Source organism: Notolepis coatsorum (genome assembly GCF_963971535.1).
Source record: "Notolepis coatsorum genome assembly, chromosome: 13".
Lineage (NCBI taxonomy): Eukaryota > Metazoa > Chordata > Actinopteri > Aulopiformes > Paralepididae > Notolepis > Notolepis coatsorum.
In genome coordinates this window covers 100,584,591-100,607,939 of record NC_140177.1, presented here as the reverse complement: position 1 = coordinate 100,607,939, position 23,349 = coordinate 100,584,591, and the positions used below count along the sequence as shown (strand labels likewise).

At 43.1% G+C, this 23,349-nt stretch overlaps 1 protein-coding gene across 1 annotated transcript in view; it reads right to left on the bottom strand.

Annotated features, from left to right (window-relative positions):
* The window catches only part of rnf31 (ring finger protein 31), a gene marked incomplete at its 3' end in the record, with an annotated part of 161,857 nt that overhangs the window by 72,958 nt on the left and 65,550 nt on the right, over positions 1-23,349 (bottom strand). Inside the window, exon 19 of the mRNA XM_084327753.1 lies at positions 8,570-8,682. Within this exon, the coding sequence (XP_084183879.1) occupies positions 8,570-8,682 (113 nt within the window). The remainder of the gene's footprint in view (positions 1-8,569; positions 8,683-23,349) is intronic.

Here is a 23,349-nt window from a genome sequence, read left to right as displayed (position 1 = left end):
CCCGTTATCAGACATAACGACATCAGGTATCCCTTGCCTGGCAAAGTGGGCCTTGAGTTTTCTGATTACTGTGTTGCTCTTAGTGTCAGACAGATAGTCAACCTCCCAAAAGTTAGAGAAGTAGTCTACAGTGATCAGGTAGTCTTTGTTGTGGAACGAGAAAAGGTCTGTCCCTACCTTGGCCCAGGGTCTGTTGGCCATGTCATGTGGGTGTAGTGTCTCCCTCTCACTGCAACTTTTCCATACCAAACACTATGGCTAAACACTCTCTCTATTTGGGCATAGCCCTTTTCAGTTGGCGTGAGCGCCCTACTACTAAATGCTACAGGCTTACCTTTCTGTGTCAGGGCGGCCCCCAGTCCTGTGTCGGACGCATCACATTGTAGCGTCAACTCCTCTTCTCTGTTGTAATACTGTAGGACTGGTGCTTTGGCTATCTTGTCTTTCAGCCTTTGAAACGCTTCCTCTTGGACATCTGCCCATTCCCACATGTTTTCCTTCCGTGTGAGTTGTCTAAGAATCTTTTTGTATTTTATTTTTTTATTATTTTTTAAACAAACATATAAACAAACATGACAACACACGATAAGATATACAAGCATTAATTGTCAGGGCACATCCAATGAGATCACCTTTTAGTTAGTTGTTTTATATAAGATATACCCATAATACCTGTTATCTAAAAAAAAAAACTACACACATATGCTCAGCTCGAACCCCCCCCTCCCGGACCCCACCTTGAGAAGTACCTCCACTATCCCTCGCACCTAACCAGACACTACCATTATAAGCTAGCTTTTATTCTCTCCACCACTTCTAACCACATTGACATTTTGGATTCATTGAGACCCAGAATTCTTGCTGTAGATATTTCATGGTAAATTACATCGAGATATGTAAGAAACCAAACTTTACGGCACATTTTTTCCGGTTGAAACCAGCGTGATGCGATCAGCTTTTTGGCTACTGTGATACCCGATAAAACCAATCTCTTTAGCTGTGGATTCACTGCAAACTCAAAAACATCATTCAACAGCAATACCGAGGGGTGTACAGGTATATTCCAAGATACGAGTTTTGATATTTGTTGGGTCACATCTTTCCAGAATGCCTTAACTGGTGAGCAGTCCCAATACATGTGCATAAATGTCCCTTCGTCCCCATTTGTACATTGGGTGCATTTGGAATCTTGTTTGAGCCCCATTCGGCACAGTCTTATAGGAGTCAAGTATGTCCTGTGAATATAGTTAAGATTGATTTGTTGATGATCCGGGTTCCTTGATGTAAGTCGGACATTTGCCCAGGCTCCTTGCCAATCAAAGTCATTTTCCAGGTCTGGTATATCCCTCCTCCAGACAGAGTCAAGTTGGAGGGTTTCATATGAGGACGTTAGTAATTGATGATAAAATTCTGAAACAAAACCTCTCGATGTCTCTTGAGTAGAAGAATTTGTGGTATCTGTGGTGTTCAATTGGTCTGTCTAATGGAACACCGTGAGACTTCAAACATAGCTCTAACTGTTTGTGAAAAAGCCATGTGGACTTGGTGAGATTAAATTTTTTGCGTATTTCTTTATCACTACAAAAACCCTGTTTGTTAAAAACATCCCCTAATGAGTGTATGCCTTGCTCTTCCCATATAGGGAATCTTATAGGTCGTTTTCCAATTAAGAGAGCATTGTTATTGAATAAGGGAGTATGATTGTGCCATTCTTGTGGGTTAGGATTTTTTTTTTGTGATTCACGCCATATCCGGATCGCATGAGTAATTATGGGGCCAAATTTTCGTTCACAGTGCTTGATTGGTAGTTTAGTGTATGCTATGTCCTTCAGTCTATGTGGGGCTACTATGTTTCCTTCTATTTTTCTCCAAGATGCTAATGCTTGGGAGTCAAACCATGTTGTCAATGGACTTAATGAGTACGCCTTAAAATATAGGAAAAAATCTGGAAATGCCATGCCACCATCTGCTTTATTTCTCTGTGCGGTGGATCTTTTTATACGTGGTGGTTTGTTATTCCAAATAAATTTGTATGTGGAGGAGTGTAATCTTTTCCAGTAACCCTCTGGAGGGGGTAACGGTAGCATTGAACAGAAGAAGTTGATTTTAGGTAGTACATCCATCTTAACTATTGATATCCGTGCTTGTACTGTGTTTTTAAGTTTTGCCCATCTATCAAGGTCGTCTTTGATTTTGTTTTGGATTTTTGTGTAGTTGTGCTTCACCGTTTGTCTTATGGTAGGGAATATTTCCACTCCCAAGCATCTGAAATGTTTTACCATCGGTATCTGTCCTGGGAGGGTTGTATCTTTTTTTGCAGGGGTGTTAAGTGGAAGGAAAGCCGACTTCGGCCAATTTATCTTAAATCCCGATAAATCACCAAAGTCCTCAATCAACTTGAGCAGATGAGGCAATGTGGTGTTTTCATGAACAATATTACATCGTCCGCATATAAACAAATTTTTTGTTGTGTGCCCTTGATTACGATAGGTTCTATGGATTGGGATTGTCTTATATATTGTGCTAAAGGCTCTAATGATAGATTGAACAGTCCGGGACTAAGAGGACAACCCTGTCTGGCAGAGCGTGATACCGGAAATATTTCAGAGATGATTGTGCCTGTTGTAATCATGGCCGATGGGTCTTTGTATAATACTTTAATCATATCGATGAATCCTTTTCCTAACCCCATCCTTTCTAGCACTGCCCACAGATACGACCATTCCAGCCTGTCAAAGGCCTTCATAGCATCCAGGGACAGCATCGCCTTAGGTATGGTGTCCTCCTTGTCGGCATCAAGTACGTGCAGTATACGTCTTATGTTCTCAGTGATCAGGCGGCCTCCTATGAAGCCAGTTTGGTCCGGGTGAACTAAAGACGTCATATGCTTTTGTAATCTGATGGCTAATACCTTAGAGTACAGTTTGATATCTGTTCCGAGGAGGCTTAAAGGTCTATAACTACCGCACTCATTGGGGTCTTTGTCTTTTTTAAGGAGGACTGTTATGAGTGCAATATTGTCAATTTTATGGAAGTTCCCCTCCTTGACTGAGTATAAGATCATATTTAGTAATAAGGGGCCAATTATGTCCCAACAAGAAAGGTACATTTCTGATGGGAAACCGTCTCTTCCTGGAGCCTTACCACTTTTCATTGCGGTTATGGCCTTCTTGAGTTCCTCTAGTGTGATCGGTATTTCTAACTGTTTAGCGTCATCCTCTGAACGTTTAGGGAGAATAATTTGATTAAGAAATGTGTCCATTTTGTTTTGATCGAAGGTCATTTCTGATTTATATAAGTCGGAGTAGAATACTTTGAATGTATCGTTTATTTTTACAGGATCTGTTACAAGTACTTGTTGTGCTCTAATGGTAGTTATATCTGCAAATGTTGCATTAATTCTTAATCGCATGGCTAATAGGTGGCTGGGTTTGGAACCATGGGAGTACTGCTGTTGTCTTGTGCTGCGTATTTGTATTTCCGATTGTTGTCTGTATATGGCATTGATCTCTATTTTTAGTACGTTAACTTGATTTTCTAGTCGAGTTGAGTTGTTGTATTTCAGAGAATTAAATAACGTTGAGTAAAGCGTTTCCAGCTCATCCAGTTTTGTGCTTTGATTCTTGCGCATTTTGGAGGAAAAGCTATCCGTGAAGTCTTTGATCATTCCCTTTACCGACATCCATATTATTCTGGGGTCTTGCACCGAGTTTGCATTCTCCCGTTGGAATACTATAAGAGCTTCTTTGAGTTGTGTAATGAATTCCTTGTTGTTAAGCAGCAACGAGTTAAATCGCCATCTTGGGGCTCGGGAGGATAGTATACCAAATGTACCTTTAAGGAGTAAATAACAGTGATCTGATAGTGAGTTGTCTAAGAATCTTGCAGTCATCTGACAGGTGGTCAAAGAACTTCGCCAGGTAGTTGACCATCCCAACCAGTCTTTGTACTCCTTTTACATCTGTTGGCTTCGGCATCTCTCTGACCGCCCGTACTTTCTCCGGGTCAATTCTCAGCCCCTTAGCCGTGAGCAGATGACCTATGTAGGGCACCTCTTTTTGTCGAAGCTTGAACTTATCCGCGTTCAGCTTGATGTTGCGCTCCCTGCATCTGGTTAGAAAGCCTCAGAGTTTCTTGTCATGGTCCTTTTCTGCCTCCTCCTGCGTTGCTCCTTCCCCTGTGATTAACATATCATCTGCTATGACGTAGACTCCTGGTAGGCCCTCTAGGGCCTGCATGAGCTTTCTTTGGAACACTTCCGGTGCTGGGCTTATTCCCATCGGCATCCGGAGCCAACGGTAGCGACCAAATGGAGTGGCGAATGTGGTCAGGTAGCTTGACTCCTCTTCTAGCTTGACGTGCCAGAAATCGTGCTTCACGTCGCAGACTGTGAATACTTTTGCCTTTGACATCTCCGGCAGGATGTCATCTATAGTCGGGAGTGGATAGTGACTTCTCTTTAGTGCCCGATTCAGAGGTTTCGGGTCTATGCACAGCCTTAGTTTCCCATTCGGCTTCCTTAATGAGATCATGCTGCTGATCCAGTCAGTGCTGCGTTCCACTGGTGTGATAATCCCTCTTCTCTCCAGATCCTTGAGTTCCTCCTGTATCGGTATGATCATCGCTACAGGCACTCTGCGCTTTGGCAGTTTCACTGGCGGCACTCTGTCATCTATCTCTATTTTATACTCCCCCTCCATGCATCCATCTCCGGTGAACACATCCCCAAACTCAGCATTTATTCTGTCCCTTGTCATGTGACTGTCACTTTCTCCCCCTGTCACTGGACTCTGCTCTTTCCTCACTATGCTGTCTATAGCTAGGATATTTTCGTACTGTACCTTTATCAACTTCATAGCCTCACTGTCTTTCCTGCCCAGTAAAGGGATTCTGCTACTCTGGTCTACCACCTGAAACTCTAGCCTGCAACGCTTGTTGTTTCTGGGGTTTCTGATCCTAACCTTACATGTACCCAGAGGAATCACCCTAGTCTTATTGTACATCACCAGCACTTTCTCAGTGTGTTCTAGCTGTGTGTCAGGGTTTAACAAATGTATAGGGATGACATTACAGGTGGCCCCACAGTCTATTTAGAAGTTAACTAGCGTTTCCCCCAACATCATCCCTGCAAAAAGCTGTTGGCCCTGCCTGTGGCTGTCTTTTAACTGATTAACATTTTCATCCTCTCTATTTACTTCTGTTATGCAGCAGAGGTCTTCCTCATAAGAATCACTATCACTGTGCTGTTCTGCTACTGCATGAACTTTCCTAGTTTTCTTGCTGCTCTCCTGTTTTGACTTGCATTTAGCCGCAAAGTGATTTTCTCTCCCACACTTTTTACACTTTTTCCCAAAAGCTGGGCATTTCTTCTTGTTCCTCTCATGTGTTTCCCACAAAACATGCAGTCAACCTCGCTGTCTTTTTTCCACTCTTCTGACTGTTTTAGCGCATGTACCTCTTCCACTGCCTGCCCTTGTTGCAGTGTCCTGCTATTAGACCTTGACAGCTCATACGCTCTACATATTTTTAGGCATGTTTCCAGAGTCAGCCTATCCTCCCTGAGCAGTCTCTCTCTCAGTTCTGAGCTATTTGTACCACATACAATTCGATCTCTGATCAGGGAATCTCTAATGTCCTCAAAGTTGCAACTACTAGCCAGCATTCTTAAGTCTGTTACATAGCTGTCCACGTTTTCATCCAATCCTTGGTTCCTGATAAAGAATCTGTATCTTTCCACTGTTTCATTTACCTTTGGATTGCAGTACTCGTCAAACTGCTTGATGATAGTTGTCACTGTTGTCTTCGCCGACGGACTCGGCAGAGTTGACCATAGTTCTCTGCCCTTTTCTCCGACGAGATATTTAAATAGCTTGACTTTTGTTGTCTCTTCGGCGTCGGGCATGGTAAGGTCTGTATACAATGTGAACTCCTCCTTCCAACTTTTCCATGCCTTCGCCAAGTTGCTGGAGTCCAAAAGTAGTAGACCAGGAGGTCTCAGCGCATTTAGCCCTTCCATCGCCGATAGCTAGTAAGAGTTTTCTCCCCGAAGTCCGTGTTAGCCACAGCTCGCCAGCTCAACTCTTTACTTCTCCAGCTACCGCGCAAATTACTTTCCCGATCTGTACCCAGCTGTCACCATGTTTCAATGTGTTCTGTCTGTGTCCCGACTGTACACAATGAAGGGTTAAAGCAGACTTGCTTACTTGTACTTTATTCACAGTTGTTATGGTTACAACATAAGCTTGGTTCCACCCTAAGTGAACCCTCGGTGTCACCTCTAAAAGAGTCCTACGTGCAACAGCACTTAAATAGAACAATCCTATTGTTACATTAATGACAGAGGTAGGAAGTAGAGGAGAGAAGAAAGGATGAAGGAGAGAGGAATATATACATGATGGGGAGGACACAAGGAGAGAAAAGAGGAGGAAGGAGAGGAGGAAGAACAGGTGGGGAAAAGATAGATGGAGGACAGTAAGAGAAGAGGAAGGGAGTAGAGCAAATGAGAAAGTGAGAAGAGAAGGCAGAGCGGAGAAGAATAAATAAATGACTATTTATCAGATATCTACTGTATAGGCTGTAGTTTCTAGTCTGAGAGTGATTAGATTAGACTCGACTTTTATCATTGCACAGAATACAAGCACAACAAGACAACGACATGCAGTTTAGGATCTAACCAGCAACACAATAAAAATTATTGAAATACCAAAGTACTGATTGCCAAAGCAAGTTTAACAAACATATACAAATAACAACACATACAAGTGATCAAAATTATTATAACGCTCATATGTGTTCATATTTTGTACAATGCAGGAGGACGCATCTAATCAGAAGTGCTACATAGTAAAACTAGTTGTAAGGGCCATATGAGTGTTTTTTGTTATGGATTATTATTATTATTATTAGTATTATTATTATCATTATTATTATTATTATTTCCAATAGAAGGATATGATTTATGGGAATGTTATGATTTATCTGTATAGCCAATTGAATGTTCTCAGTTGTATTGTGGTGGTTCACGTGACAGGTGAATCTGCCACGGCGCAGCTGATGACATAAATAGGTAATGGGAATCAGCTGGGTGGTGTAGCCGGGGGAAAGCATACAATTTTCTGACCGATTTGGAACGCTTTGGAAACACTTTGGATAGTCTTAAGAAACGCTTTGAACAATTAGAACCACGCTTATAGGAACAATAGGATCGCTTTGATCACCTCCCATGTAACTATATCTTTTCTAAATAAATCGGATATCTGTGGTATCTGATAACGGAACTCAAGGTGTGGAGACTATTCTTTGGATGGAGCAAGTACGGAATCACCTCCCCGGTTGCCAGTAGAAGCGGACCCAGGAAGAGGCCGCTATACTAGTATTATGTTATCAAACTTCTATTAGCCTATGTCTTTTCCAATCTCTCCAAAAAAGGGTGATTGGAAAGTGTTGTTGAAATAAACATGGTGGTATTTTGTACTTGAGAGTTGGAACATAACCTGAGCAGCTTCATGTGGCCGGTGAGCCACAACAACAACTCTTAACAAGTATTTATATTGAGTCTACTGGTTTTCAGAAAACAAGTGAAAAGGCAACTGAAATGCATCTTTTCACATATTTGTTACACATACAATCAGTCTCCACACGCGTCTATGCCTTCCACATGCTGTTCGGTTTCCGGGTTCCTCTGATTGGCCACTAAGCCCACGTGACCCTACGCTAGCACGCCCCCCTTACACCTGAGAGTCACACACAGCTAGTGGCAGGCAGAGAGCCTTGCTACTACTAGCCGAGTGATGAATGAAAATGTATCCGTTTCACCTACCAGCACTATTGCTCCGTGATCATAGCCATCCATCTCTAAAGCTAACCACTATTTGTAAAAGCCACAACCACGTTACCATATGTAATAATGTAAATCATTGTGTCGTTGTACATATTGTGTATACACCGTTAGAAGCTAACGTAGCTTAGCTTGGTAGCTATTGTTGTGCTAACAACATCCCGACACCCAGCTTGTTAGCCAGCATCAATACCCGATTTAAAATGGTTCTTTCCTCCTTGTATACCTTGTCCTCACAAGTATTCTGCCAGGGAACTTATGGACATGACAATAGTATTTATAAGGTGTTTGATCATTGTGTTGTTGTACATATTGTGTATCACCCGTTAGAAGCTAACGTAGCTTAGCTTGGTAGCTATTGTTGTGCTAACAACATCCCGACACCCACCCAGCTTGTTAGCCAGCATGAATTGCCCTGATGGCTATGATCACGGAGCAATAGTGCTGTTAGGTGAAACAGATACATTTTCATTCATCACTCGGCTAGTAGTAGCAAGGCTCTCTGCCTGCCACTAGCTGTGTGTGACTCTCAGGCGTAAGGGGGGCGTGCTAGCGTAGGGTCACGTGGGCTTAGTGGCCAATCAGAGGAACCCGGACACCGAACAGCGTTGTAGAAGGCATAGACGCGTCCCACACACACGCACATGTTTTGATCCCGATGGCGGCTTTCACGGGCCTTGGGAGCGGAGCCAAAAAACACAGAAAACAGGACATTAACAGAAACAGACTTACAGTGTGGAAGGGGTTGTTGCAGCCACTGCAGAACTGGTAGCGACACTGGGAACAGCAGAAGTGCATACAGCCTCCTTTAGACAGAGCATACTGGAAACGACAGTTAGGACAGGCTGGAGAGGAGAGGAGAGAAGAGAGAGGAGAGGGAGAGGGAGAGGGAGAGGGAGAGGGAGAGGGAGAGGGAGAGGGAGAGGGAGAGGGGAGAGGGAGAGGGAGAGGGAGAGAGAGAGAGAGAGAGAGAGAGAGAGAGAGAGAGAGGAGAGAGAGATCCCATAAAGTCCTATGTACACAAAGTCTGTAGTGGGGTGATGTAGGTCTGGGGGGGGATATACCATATTTTAATATATTCTGTCACATATACTATACACTTAATGTACCATTGTCAATGATATTTTACTTTACATGGATCCAATATATGCGTATGAAATGCACATTACCACAGTATTGTCAAGAATTATATAAATCATTTTGAATGACAATTCAATTCACATTGTGATAGTTTTGTTGCATTACATCCCATAACAGTTTAGTTTTCAGTGGAAATAACCACAAACAAATACTGTCAAATATTGTTATACAAATAAGAAAAAGGATACACAGAGTCATACTGTAGGGGCGAAGCATTCTCACTTGCATTATACTGGTCTTATACAAGGTGTCATGTCTGTGAGTTGCCACTAGGGGCAGGCATGATATAATGTGTTTGAGTGAGTTGCTCTTTGAGGTGCTTTGCATCTAAACATGTTGTGTTATAGAAATTTGGCCACATTGCCCCAGCCATAGGGTTACCTTACTGGAATCACGCATTGTGTCTTTAACCCTTTCACTGCCGCACTACCAAAAATGTTAACCCTTTCACTGCGACAACACAACAGAAGGTTAACCCTTTCACTGCCACATGACAGCCGGTTAACCCTTTCACTGCCACACGACAGAAGGTTAACCCTTTACTATCACACAACCGACGGCGACCATGAAAGGGAAAGGGTTAATAAACTCACTGATGCCGTTGTCCCTGAGGTAGCCGGCCAGCCCCTGCCTCTGGTATTCAGGGTCGTTCTCTCTCTTCCAGGACTGGTACTGGTCACATGACAGACCTGCATGCTGAGACTCCCACTGGGGGGGGGGGGGGGGAAGAGAGAGAGAGAGAGAGAGAGAGAGAGAGAGAGAGAGAGAGAGAGAGAGAGAGAGAGAGAGAGAGAGAGAGAGAGAGAGAGAGGAGAGAGAAGAGAGAGAGAGAGAGAGAGAGAGAGAGAGAGAGAGAAGATGGGTGAGCGAGAGGGGAGAGAGATGACAAGTAAGAAGGGAGAGAGAGAGAGATGACAGGTAAGAAGAGAGAGAGAGATAGAGTGAGAGAGAGAGATGGGTGAGAGAGGGAAAGAGATGACAAGTAAGAAGACAGTGCAAGGGAGAGAGAGAGATGACAGGGTAAGAGAGAGGGATATAGAGAGAAGATGGGTGAGAGAGAGGGAAAGAGATGACAAGTAAGATCAGAGAGCGAGGGGGAGAGAGAGATGACAGGTCAGAAGAAAGATAGAGAGATAGAGAGATAAATGACAGGTAATAAGATAAGAAGAAAGAAAGAAAGAAAGAAAGAAAGAAAGAAAGAAAGAAAGAAAGAAAGAAAGAAAGAAAGAAAGAAAGAAAGAAAGAAAGAAAGAAAGGTTAGGGGGAGAGGGAGACAGAGAGAGAGATAATCAAAGGGGTTCATACAGACATACAGAGACAAGGTATGTGTCTGGGGAAAGAGAATGCTTGACACTTCTTCTATGGGAGTTTGATGTGTTGTTTTTGTGGCATGCTGTGGTATTTTTCTCCCCTTTTTTCTCCTTCCTCCAACAAATAAAAAACTATGTTTTGGATGATTGGCCAATTCACACCCATCAGAAGAATCAGACATGGCTTTATTGTCACATATTTCTATTCTGTTAGCTGTATAGAGGAGTGGAATTATTGTGTTCTTGGCTCCTCTGTCTAGCAGCAGCCTCAATATAAAGTAGTACAAAAGGAGTGTAAAGTGTAAAGATTAAAAATATTCTAAAATGTGCAGCATAGAAATCAAATAAATAAATATAAAAATTATAATAATAAAAAAGAAGAAAGAGATAGCATTACTTGTGCAAATCAGTAGTGTGTGTAACAGAGACAGTGATAACATATCACTATTAATTTTCCATTCAGCAATGTGGAGTGCAGGGTTGTTACAGTCTTACATAGAAATAACTCTAGTGCTCAGAGAAACCTGTAACAGTCCGATTCATATACAGTATACTATGTATATGTATATGTATATGTATATGTATATATATATATGTATATATATATATATATATATATATATATAGACTGCTCACAGATTCACCACCACGAAGATAAGTAGCATGAAAGAGCCAGGCTTGAGGGCTGAATTGATGAGCAGCCTACTGTACACAATGTATGATGAGAGGAGAAATGAGCTAAGTGCGTCACTAAGGTACTGGATGAATCCGCTCATACTGCTATAAGCTGATGGTCCTTGAAGCAGAAGTGATTCATGTGAAGACATACAAATTGAATAAATTACACACACACACACACACACACACACACACACACACACACACACACACACACAACCACGCTTACAGGTTTCTTGCACTGAGCGCAGAAGCTGTTCCTACACTGGAAACAGGTGACCTTGAGTTGATCTCCGTCATAAATGAACCCATAAGAACACTAGAATGAAGGGATGAGGACAGGAGAGAGAAAGGTGAGGAGGAGGGGGGAGAGAGAGAACAATATTATTATTTGTACAGTATTGGGAATGTCATTTGTTGATTAAAATACCATTGCAGCCTATTCCGATTTGTATGTATGAGAGGAAAATGGCTACACACCATGCTATCCTTTTCACAGAGCATGTACTGTACAATAACATTTCCATAAAGCAATGAGTGAATGAAAACAATCCCAGGCACATTTAATATTTTGTAAAAAGAAAAAAAAAATCTTCGTTGAGTGCAACGTGTTCCAATTCTCTCAGTAGTGTTGCTGGGTGAACTGTGGTCGACACCAATAACGGATATCATAGATAGATGGTAGATAGGATACCTTCATGGATAAACCAGAGGCACTTGGGGTCTCTCTCTTGATAGTACTCACATGGCTACACCAGAGGCACTTGGGGTCTCTCTCTTGATAGTACTCACATGGCTACACCAGAGGAACTTGGGGTCTCTCTCTTGATAGTACTCACATGGCTACACCAGAGGCACTTGGGGTCTCTCTCTTGATAGTACTCACATGGCTACACCAGAGGAACTTGGGGTCTCTCTCTTGATAGTACTCACATGGCTACACCAGAGGAACTTGGGGTCTCTCTCTTGATAGTACTCACATGGCTACACCATAGGAACTTGGGGTCTCTCTCTTGATAGTACTCACATGGCTACACCAGAGGAACTTGGGGTATCTCTCTTGATAGTACTCACATGGCTACACCAGAGGAACTTGGGGTCTCTCTCTTGATAGTACTCACATGGCTACACCAGAGGAACTTGGGGTCTCTCTCTTGATAGTACTCACATGGCTACACCATAGGAACTTGGGGTCTCTCTCTCTCGATAATACTCACATGGCTACACCATAGGAACTTGGGGTCTCTCTCTTGATAGTACTCACATGGCTACACCATAGGAACTTGGGGTCTCTCTCTTGATAGTACTCACATGGCTACACCAGAGGAACTTGGGGTCTCTCTCTTGATAGTACTCACATGGCTACACCAGAGGAACTTGGGGTCTCTCTCTCGATAATACTCACATGGCTACACAATAGGAACTTGGGGTCTCTCTCTTGATAGTACTCACATGGCTACACCAGAGGAGCTTGGGGTCTCTCTCTTGATAGTACTCACATGGCTACACCAGAGGAGCTTGGGGTCTCTCTCTTGATAGTACTCACATGGCTACACCAGAGGAGCTTGGGGTCTCTCTCTTGATAGTACTCACATGGCTACACCAGAGGAACTTGGGGTCCTTGATGAGAGCTTGTTCAGTCAGCTTCTTATGAAACAGCTCATAGACCTCTGGCTCCAGACACTCTCGCAGCTGGAAACATTAACATATATACACGTGTTTGTTTCAGCATTACATGTGATATTACAGTGAAATTACTTGAAACTTCTATCTAGCCTAAATAGGATTAGGAGATGTATATACTGTATATAAAGAGACTATCTATGCTGTGAGGTGTATATGTGTACATTATGCGACAGCCCTGGCCATCTGTTCTTCAAAGGCTGTTTGGCTCTCTGTTTTCTGTTGTAGTTGCTGTGCTCAATCAATCAATCAATCAATAAATCAATAAATCAATCAATCACTCACTCACTCAATCAATCCCACCACTTTTGGTTGCCTGGCTTCCTGTTTGCTGTGGGGCTTCGCCTGCCCCTGATTCGTGACTGTCGGCAGCTGTGAGGAATGGGCGTACAAGCCAGGCTTCCTCAGTGACTTGTCTCTCTCTCCCTGGACAGCCAGGCTTCCTCAGTGACTTGTCTCTATCTCCCTGGACAGCCAGGCTTCCTCAGTGACTTGTCTCTCTCTCCCTGGACAGCCAGGCTTCCTCAGTGACTTGTCTCTCTCTCCCTGGACAGCCAGGCTTCCTCAGTGACCTCTGGTTCACTTGTTTTGTTTTTCCTTTGTTTTTGCACCATATAACATACATTTCACAGACACACACACGGCTCTCAAAGCATCCCGCATTAATATGTTTCAGCCCATTTAACCCATGCTGGTGGGTCAGAAAGCCATGACATTTAACTTTGGTGGAACATTTACATTTTGTTGCACCTCCATTGGAAGTCAAACTCATGGCATGCGGCTAGGTGGTGTAGTGGGCAAGGCGCTTGCCATCAACGCTGGAGACGCTGTGTTCGAATCCAGCTCTTGGCGTTGCTATCAGCTTGGCTGGTCGTTCACACTAACACAATTGGCAGTGTTAGGGGTGGGAAAGCTGATGGGTGGGTCCTGGGCGTTGTGGACAGCGACCCCTACAGTTCGGTCGGGGCGCCTGCACAGCGAGGGTAGGATCTGGAGGGAGGTAGTGTGATCTTCCACACGTTACACTCTCCCCGGTGAGAATCTGCGCTGCCAGGCTGGCTGCCGGCTGGCTGCACATGCGTCGGAGGAAAGCATGTGACAGTCTCCGGCCTCCCGGACCAACAGTAGGGGGATGTGCGCAACAACCAGGAAGGGGGTTGGGAATTGGCATAACGACTAACAGTGGGATGGGAGAAAAATCGGAAAAAAGGAGGGGGGGGAAAGATAATAAAAAAAAAAGAAAAGAAAAATCATGGCATAAGCTGTCCTGAGGGTGACTCCTCTCACTGCTGTCAGTAGGTGAATATAGCTGTCCTGAGGGTGACTCCTCTCACTGCTGTCAGTAGGTAAATATAGCTGTCCTGAGGGTGACTACAAGATACACTATACGACTAAGGTACCCATGTACATGTCAAAATACTTCCCAAAGGTCAGTGAATACCACGACCACAACACCAGAGGAAGCTCAACAAATCATGTTAAACCCAGATTCGGCTCAAACAAGGGACTAAACACGTTTAGCAATTATGCCACATCAATGTGGAACGCCCTACCCAAAGCTGTAAAGGAATGTGAATCCACATTCAAAACTGCTCTTAAAGAGCACCTACGGAAGGCTGCAATTCGAAACTGGCCACCGTAAATGCCCAAAACCCCCACCACCTCCTAATAGACCAGGGGTGGGCAATTATTTTTCCCGGGGGGCCGAATGAGCAACTGAAAATATGTTGGAGGGCCGGGCCAAAATTCCAAACTCAATTATGCATAATATACATTTTATTTCTATATAAAAAGCAGTAAATGGCATTGTTTTGACCCCTGGTAAGAGTGTATGTTATAATTTGGCAATTAAAAGGTGAGGTTAGCTTTCAAAAATATCATTTATTCAAATAGAATTTATTTCCAAAATGATAAACAAAATGTGAAACATTAATAACAAAGGGCATGTATGAAAAAGTGCTATACAAATAATGTTATTATTTTGAGTTTCATATACTATTGAAACAAGGATTTTCTTAGCTTTCTAAAGACATCACATCATCTTATAGCCAAAATAAACAAGACATGTCACTGAACTGTGTAAAGAAAAGTGTCCCAGTTTTGTAGCCTTTTTTACTTTACATGCATATATTAAACATTTACTGTTTTCAGAACTGTGCAAAAAAAAGAAAAAAAAGTGTCCCATTTCACTTGTTATATTTCCACATTTTAGTGTTCTTCAGTTATTTTTCAGTGTGATAAATCCAGTCTCTGTTGAGCTTTAACAAGTCCATCAAAGTCAGGTTGCATGTCTGAGGTGGAGATGCGAAGCACAGCTGCCAGATGTTCATCAGTGAGAGAGGATCTGTACCTGGACTTGGTAAACATCATGACTGAGAATGTCTGTTCACATATAGGTGGATCCAAAGAGAACCAACATCTTCTGAGCATGTCTCCTAAGCAGTGATGCCACAGATTACTTGTAAAAGTAATCCGATTACTGATTACTGATTACTCCTTTAAAAAGTAATCTTAGTTACTTTACTGATTACTTGATTATCAGAGTAACTTAGTTACTTTGAAAGTAACTAGGTTACGAAGTCGTCGTCCCTGCTGCTGCCACAACATAAGAATGACAAAAAAAAATTTGTAAAATGTACTCAGTTTGAGTAAAATGTACTAATAGGGCAGGTAGGCCTATCTTGCTATCTATAGATCTATAGATTTCACAAAAGATAAATGGTCAATAACACCACATGTAGGCTGATATGTAGCCTACCTTTGAGGCCTGCCCCATTCAGATATGGTTCTACGTTATTATTATTTATTATTGTGTGAATGAATGAATGAATGAATGAATGAATGAATGAATGAATGAATGAATGAATGAATGAATGAATGAATGAATGAATGAATGAATGAATGAATGAAAACTTTATTTAACAGATTGCAGAATGGGTACAATACAGTACGGCTCAATACACACAATTGTTAAGGGGATGCAGACCAGAGAAAGACGTTTGTCTTGTTTCCATCAGGGTCCCCCATTTTCAATTCATATAGACATTTATGACATACACAACATACATGACATTTATGGCATAGGGACATATAGGTATTTAGTACTGATACATTTGTGACATAAGCGGTATTCAAATATACAGTACTGTTACCCCTAGATCATGACAGAGTATACATATGATGGGGAGGGGACTGTACATTAGGAGGGGGTGGGTGGGTGGGAGGGAAATATATACGGCGGGGAGGGAATATATATACTGCAGTGTTGTCAGTGTGCTACTGACAACCTACATACTGCAGTATGGTGTTCCATGTTCATGAATTATAGTGCAATGCAAAATATGGAACATACTGTTTGGCTGGTGGTGCAGCTCCGAGTCCTGTAGAAGTCGACGGTCGTGCTGTATATTCCATATGCGGTAGACAGTATTTTGTTTCCTCCGCAAAGTGAATGTTTTTTTCACCCGGCTTAACAAACGTTAAGTAGACTAGTGAACTTCCAGTGCAAGAAAGCGTTACGAATACGAGCGCGAGCTTCTCCCTGCTAGCGCGCAGTTTAGGTCAGCCTGAAAATAACAATAACAGCCGCGCCCACCAGCATGGCTCAACACGCCAGGTTGCGTGCTGTGACGTCACTCCCCAATACAAGGAAAAGCTTTCCAAACATATATTTGACTGTCGAAAACGAAAGAAAATACTGCATTCCGCCTGCATTATGATGAGATAGTAACAAAATAGTAATGCACAGCCACTTGGACAAGTAACTGCAATCAGATTACTGGCTTGTAAAGATTAACGCGTTAGATTACTATTTTCGGGGAAAAGTAATCAGATTACAATAACGCGTTACTTAGTAACGCGTTAGTGGCATCACTGCTCCTAAGTGTATATTGTGCGTGTGAACGTTGACATGAAAAGAAAAAAGTAAAAAAAAAAAAAAATGTTTAAAAAAAATATTTTTTTAATTTTTTTTTAATTTTTTTTAATTATCATGTAATCTTTCGCGGGCCGGTCAGAATCATCCCGGGCCGTACAATGCCCAGGTCTGTAATAGACAGTCTCCTCCCCACCGCATGTACATATTCCCTCCCCGCCGTATGGATATTTCTCTCCCACCCACCCACCCCCTCCTAATGTACAGTCCCCTCCCCATCATATGTATATACTCTGTCAGGATCTAGGGGTAACAGTACTGTATATTTGAATACCATTTATGTCACAAATGTATCAGTACTAAATACCTATATGTCCCTATGCCATAAATGTCATGTATGTTGTGTATGTCATAAATGTCTATATGAATTGAAAATGGGGGACCCTGATGGAAACAAGACAAACGTCTTTTTCGGGTCTGCATCCCCTTAACAATTGTATGTATTGAGCCGTACTGTATTGTACCCATTCTGCAATCTGTTAAATAAAGTTTTCATTCATTCATTCATTCAGACTCCTCTCGCTGCTGTCAGTAGGTGAATATAGCGGTCCTGTGACTCCTCTCGCTGCTGTCAGTAGGTGAATATAGCTGTCCTGAGGGTGACTCCTCTCACTGCTGTCAGTAGGTGAATATAGCTGTCCTGAGGGTGACTCCTCTCACTGCTGTCAGTAGGTAAATATAGCTGTCCTGAGGGTGACTCCTCTCACTGCTGTCAGTAGGTGAATATAGCTGTCCTGAGGGTGACTCCTCTCACTGCTGTCAGTAGGTGAATATAGCTGTCCTGAGGGTGACTCCTCTCACTGCTGTCAGTAGGTGAATATAGCTGTCCTGAGGGTGACTCCTCTCACTGCTGTCAGTAGGTGAATATAGCTGTCCTGAGGGTGACTCCTCTCACTGCTGTCAGTCGGTGAATATAGCTGTCCTGAGGGTCCTCTCACTGCTGTCAGTAGGTGAATATAGCTGTCCTGAGGGTGACTTCTCTCACTGCTGTCAGTAGGTGAATATAGCTGTCCTGAGGGTGACTGCTCTCACTGCTGTCAGTAGGTGAATATAGCTGTCCTGAGGGTGACTCCTCTCACTGCTGTCAGTAGGTGAATATAGCTGTCCTGAGGGTGACTCCTCTCACTGCTGTCAGTAGGTGAATATAGCTGTCCTGAGGGTACTCTCACTGCTGTCAGTAGGTGAATATAGCTGTCCTATATCATTACACATGGGCAAAACAGAGTCCATTCTCTTCGGTTCAAATAACAAACTCAGCAAGACCGACGGCTTCTCAGTTGCAGTGGGTGACAATATTGTCACAAGGAAAGACGAAATTACCTACCTGGGTTCCATCCTAGAGGCAAATCTTTCCTGTGACAAAATGGCATCCAATGTAATAAAAAAAGTCAACCAACAAACTAGATTCTTGTACCGGATCTCCTCTCTGGTAAACAAGAATACCCTGAAGACTCTGGCAGGAGCACTCATTCAAGGGTACTATGACTATGCGTGCACCTCATGGTACCAAAGCACCTCAAAGGCGCTTAAAACAAAATTACAAACATCTCAAAACAAACTGGTCAGACTACTACTTGACCTTACCCCCAGAACCCACCTCACCCCTGCCCACTTTGACAACCTAGGATGGCTTAGAGTAGACGACAGAGTACAGCAACTTGCAATGGGCCTGGTCTACAAGATACACTATACGACTAAGGTACCCATGTACATGTCAAAATACTTCCCAAAGGTCAGTGAATACCACGACCACAACACCAGAGGAAGCTCAACAAATCATGTTAAACCCAGATTCGGCTCAAACAAGGGACTAAACACGTTTCGCAATTATGCCACATCAATGTGGAACGCCCTACCCAAAGATGTAAAGGAATGTGAATCCCTACCCACATTCAAAACTGCTCTTAAAGAGCACCTACGGGAGGCTGCAATTCGAAACTGGCCACCGTAAATGGCCAAAACCCCCACCACCTCCTAATAGACAGTCTCCTCCCCACCGCATGTACATATTCCCTCCCCGCCGTATGGATATTTCTCTCCCACCCACCAACCCACCCCCTCCTAATGTACAGTCCCCTCCCCATCATATGTATATACTCTGTCAGGATCTAGGGGTAACAGTACTGTATATTTGAATACCGTTTATGTCACAAATGTATCAGTACTAAATACCTATATGTCCCTATGCCATAAATGTCATGTATGTTGTGTATGTCATAAATGTCTATATGAATTGAAAATGGGGGACCCTGATGGAAACAAGACAAACGTCTTTCTCTGGTCTGCATCCCCTTAACAATTGTATGTATTGAGCCGTACTGTATTGTACCCATTCTGCAATCTGTTAAATAAAGTTTTCATTCATTCAGTCCTGAGGGTGACTCCTCTCACTGCTGTCAGTAGGTGAATATAGCTGTCCTGAGGGTGACTCCTCTCACTGCTGTCAGTAGGTGAATATAGCTGTCCTGAGGGTGACTCCTCTCACTGCTGTCAGTAGGTGAATATAGCTGTCCTGAGGGTGACTCCTCTCACTGCTGTGAGTAGGTGAATATAGCTGTCCTGAGGGTCCTCTCACTGCTGTCAGTAGGTGAATATAGCTGTCCTGAGGGTGACTCCTCTCGCTACTGTCAGTAGGTGAATATAGCTGTCCTGAGGGTAACTCCTCTTACTGCTGTCAGTAGGTGAATATAGCTGTTCTGAGGGTGACTCCTCTCACTGCTGTCAGTAGGTGAATATACTGTAGCTGTCCTGAGGGTGACTCCTCTCACTGCTGTCAGTAGGTGAATATAGCTGTCCTGAGGGTGACTCCTCTCACTGCTGTCAGTAGGTGAATATAGCTGTCCTGAGGGTGACTCCTCTCACTGCTGTCAGTAGGTGAATATAGCTGTCCTGAGGGTGACTCCTCTCGCTGCTGTCAGTAGGTGAATATAGCTGTCCTGAGGGTACTCTCACTGCTGTCAGTAGGTGAATATAGCTGTCCTGAGGGTGACTCCTTTCGCTGCTGTCAGTAGGTGAATATAGCTGCACAATGCTTTCATCTAGAGTAAAGAAAATGTGAAACACTGTACTGGACATTGTGTCGCCTGCCATGTTGCCAAGGACTGTAAACGTGTCCACGTTTTGATGATTTAAAAAATGCAACAACTAATTTGGGAGGTGACAACAAAGGAATAGAACCATGCAGGTCCAGTGCAAGTGCCGATGACCTACAACCTACCTGTGTTCCTTGGTTGGTATAAATTGCCACCCAACACGGGACACATGCAGGGCTGTACGCTAAGCTTTTTCACTAGGGGCACAGGTGCCCCTAAATGAGAAATGTAGGGGCACAGAATCTTTTTTAGGGGCACTTTTTTTAAATAATTATTTTACCATTATAGTGCAAAAAAAGATGTTCCTCCTGCTTCATTACGGTGGTCCTTTTATTTAACATTTAAGTGCTTTTGTTTTCAGGTTTGTATCTTTTATAACCAACTGAAGTATTACCACAGCTGCACACATTTCTTCTTTCATTGATAACAGTGTTCCTTAGGGATGGGTTAGGATTTTATCGATACTACTACTCTTATCGATTCGATACTGCTTAACAGTTAGGTACTTTATCGATACTCTTATCGGTTCTTTTTGATTATTTTGCAAGATTTAAAAAAAAATTAAGAACATAATCGGCATTGCTTTATTATTCTTTTATATAACTATATTACTGCACATGGCTACTTTTCGATCAATTAATACAAGCAGTCAGATAAATTAACTATTTTGGGACTTTCTATTTGATTTAGAAAGTTCTTAAATCAGAATGTCCCACCCAATACCCAGCTGTTAAAAACGGTTCAATACTAATTTTATTAGTAGAGATACTTTTAGAACAATAGCCTGATGATACAGTATATTTTCCATGAGTGGATGCATGACCGGAGCAGTGTGTGTGTGTGTGTGTGTGTGTGTGTGTGTGTGTGTGTGTGTGTGTGTGTGCGCGTGTGTGCGTGTGTGAGAGCGCACGCTTTGCGTAGTGGGCGTGTCCCAGTGTCAGCTGAACTCGCACCAAACAAGGCATTCCCAGAATGATTTCATAATACAAAGTTTCTGAATGGATATTTGGATTAAACCAAGTTGTATGCAGTGATGGCCGGTCTTTCCCAGCGGAACACAAGTTACTTAACTTTACACGGGTCGCGCTATGCATGATTAGCTTGCTAACGATAAGATAGGCAATAGCAGTGTAACTTAATGTTACACAGGTTGCGCTATGCATGCTTTTTTCGAACGTTTCGATCTCTCCACTATGATGAGCTCTGCTCTGCTTCAGCACGGACAGCACCTCTCAAGTACCCGTATGTGCATGTGTGAGTGTCAGTCTCGCGAGTGTGTAAGTAACAGCCCCGCTCCTCGGGCAGACGGAGAGAGACAGAGGGAGGAGAGATATAGAAAACGGCCAACAAGATTAGTTTGCAACGTTTAAATTCCTCGAAAAAAAAGGAGTGAAATACGAATGAAAGGGTTGAAATCAGTACTAGCAAGGGTGCCCCCAAATATTTTTTCTACTAGCACAGGCTATTTTTAGGGGCAATATGCTACACCCCTCGTAGCACTGTACAGCCCTGACGTGGTGTGTCACCAGGGTCCTGTCGTTGTGAACAGGGGTTTTAGATACCTGGATATCTATGGTAGAGGAGTACCTGTTGTTATGTTCAGGGTTGTCGTTGTGAACAGGGGTTTTAGATACCTGGATATCTATGGTAGAGGTGTAGCTGTTGTTATGTTCAGGGTTGTCGTTGTGAACAGGGGTTTTAGATACCTGGATATCTATGGTAGAGGAGTACCTGTTGTTATGTTCAGGGTTGTCGTTGTGAACAGGGGTATTTAGATACCTGGATATCTATGGTAGAGGAGTACCTGTTGTTATGTTCAGGGTTGTCGTTGTGAACAGGGGTTTTAGATACCTGGATATCTATGGTAGAGGGAGTACCTGTTGTTATGTTCAGGGTTGTCGTTGTGAACAGGGGTTTTTAGATACCTGGATATCTATGGTAGAGGAGTACCTGTTGTTATGTTCAGGGTTGTCGTTGTGAACAGGGGTATTAGATACCTGGATATCTATGGTAGAGGAGTACCTGTTGTTATGTTCAGGGTTGTCGTTGTGAACAGGGGTTTTAGATACCTGGATATCTATGGTAGAGGTGTAGCTGTTGTTATGTTCAGGGTTGTCGTTGTGAACAGGGGTTTTAGATACCTGGATATCTATGGTAGAGGAGTACCTGTTGTTATGTTCAGGGTTGTCGTTGTGAACAGGGGTATTAGATACCTGGATATCTATGGTAGAGGAGTACCTGTTGTTATGTTCAGGGTTGTCGTTGTGAACAGGGGTATTAGATACCTGGATATCTATGGTAGAGGAGTAACCTGTTGTTATGTTCAGGGTTGTCATTGTGAACAGGGGTATTAGATACCTGGATATCTATGGTAGAGGAGTACCTGTTGTTATGTTCAGGGTTGTCGTTGTGAACAGGGGTATTAGATACCTGGATATCTATGGTAGAGGAGTACCTGTTGTTATGTTCAGGGTTGTCGTTGTGAACAGGGGTATTAGATACCTGGATATCTATGGTAGAGGAGTACCTGTTGTTATGTTCAGGGTTGTCGTTGTGAACAGGGGTATTAGATACCTGGATATCTATGGTAGAGGAGTACCTGTTGTTTATGTTCAGGGTCCATGAGTTCAGGCTCCCCAACTTTCATAACAAATAGCACATACATGTATTATATCCACTCCTCAACCTTCCCACTCTCTCTCTGTCTCTCTCTCTCTTTCTCCGTCTATCTCTTTCTCTCTCTGCAACAATAAGCTGTTCAGATGTTCCAAGCCCTTGATATCTTGCTCCCAGAAATGCCTCCTCTACTTCCCCTTTTTCTCCCTTCCTCCTTCCACACATGAATATCTAAGGCAGAGACCAAGCTGTTCAGGGTCTTTGATGTCAGGCTCCCGACTTTAAAAATAAACCATATATCACCTTGTCTACTCTCTTTACACTCTCGTCCTGCCTTCCCGAATATCTTAACTAGAAAGGTAGTTGTTGAGGTGTTAAGGGTTCATTGATATTTGGCTCTCCCTACAGAGGGGACACAATATCTTTCTTTCTCTATCGCTCTCTCTTCCAAAGATTGAAATATAAACCCATGTTCTCCATTCAAATCTTTTAAATGTACCGCCTTCCAAATATGTATTTATCCCCTCATGGCTAGATAGATCCATAGATCGATGGGTGCACTCTAGTAGAGTAAAATCTACACACTCAACTGTGGCAGTGAGGGCTCTCGCTTGGTACCTGGATATCTAGGGTCGAGAAGTAACTGTTGAGGTGTTCTGGGTCGTTGATGTCCGGCTCCCAACAGACGGGACACACCATGTCTCTGATGTGTTTGTCTCTGATGGCGATGGTGAAGTGCTGCTGGAAACAACCACAGCAGACTGAACACTGACATGATGTCAGGGACTGCATCTACAGACCAGAGAGAGAGAGAGAGAGAGAGAGAGAGAGAGAGAGAGAGAGAGAGAGAGAGAGAGAGAGAGAGAGAGAGAGAGAGAGAGAGAGAGAGAGAGAGAGAGAGAGAGAGAGAGAGATAGACACATACACAGAGAGAGGGACAGAGAGAGAGGGACAGAGAGAGAGAGATAGAGAGAGAGATGGAGAGAGCAAGACATAGGGAGAAACACACATACACAGAGAGAGGGACAGAGAGACAAACAGAGAGATAGTGAGAGACAG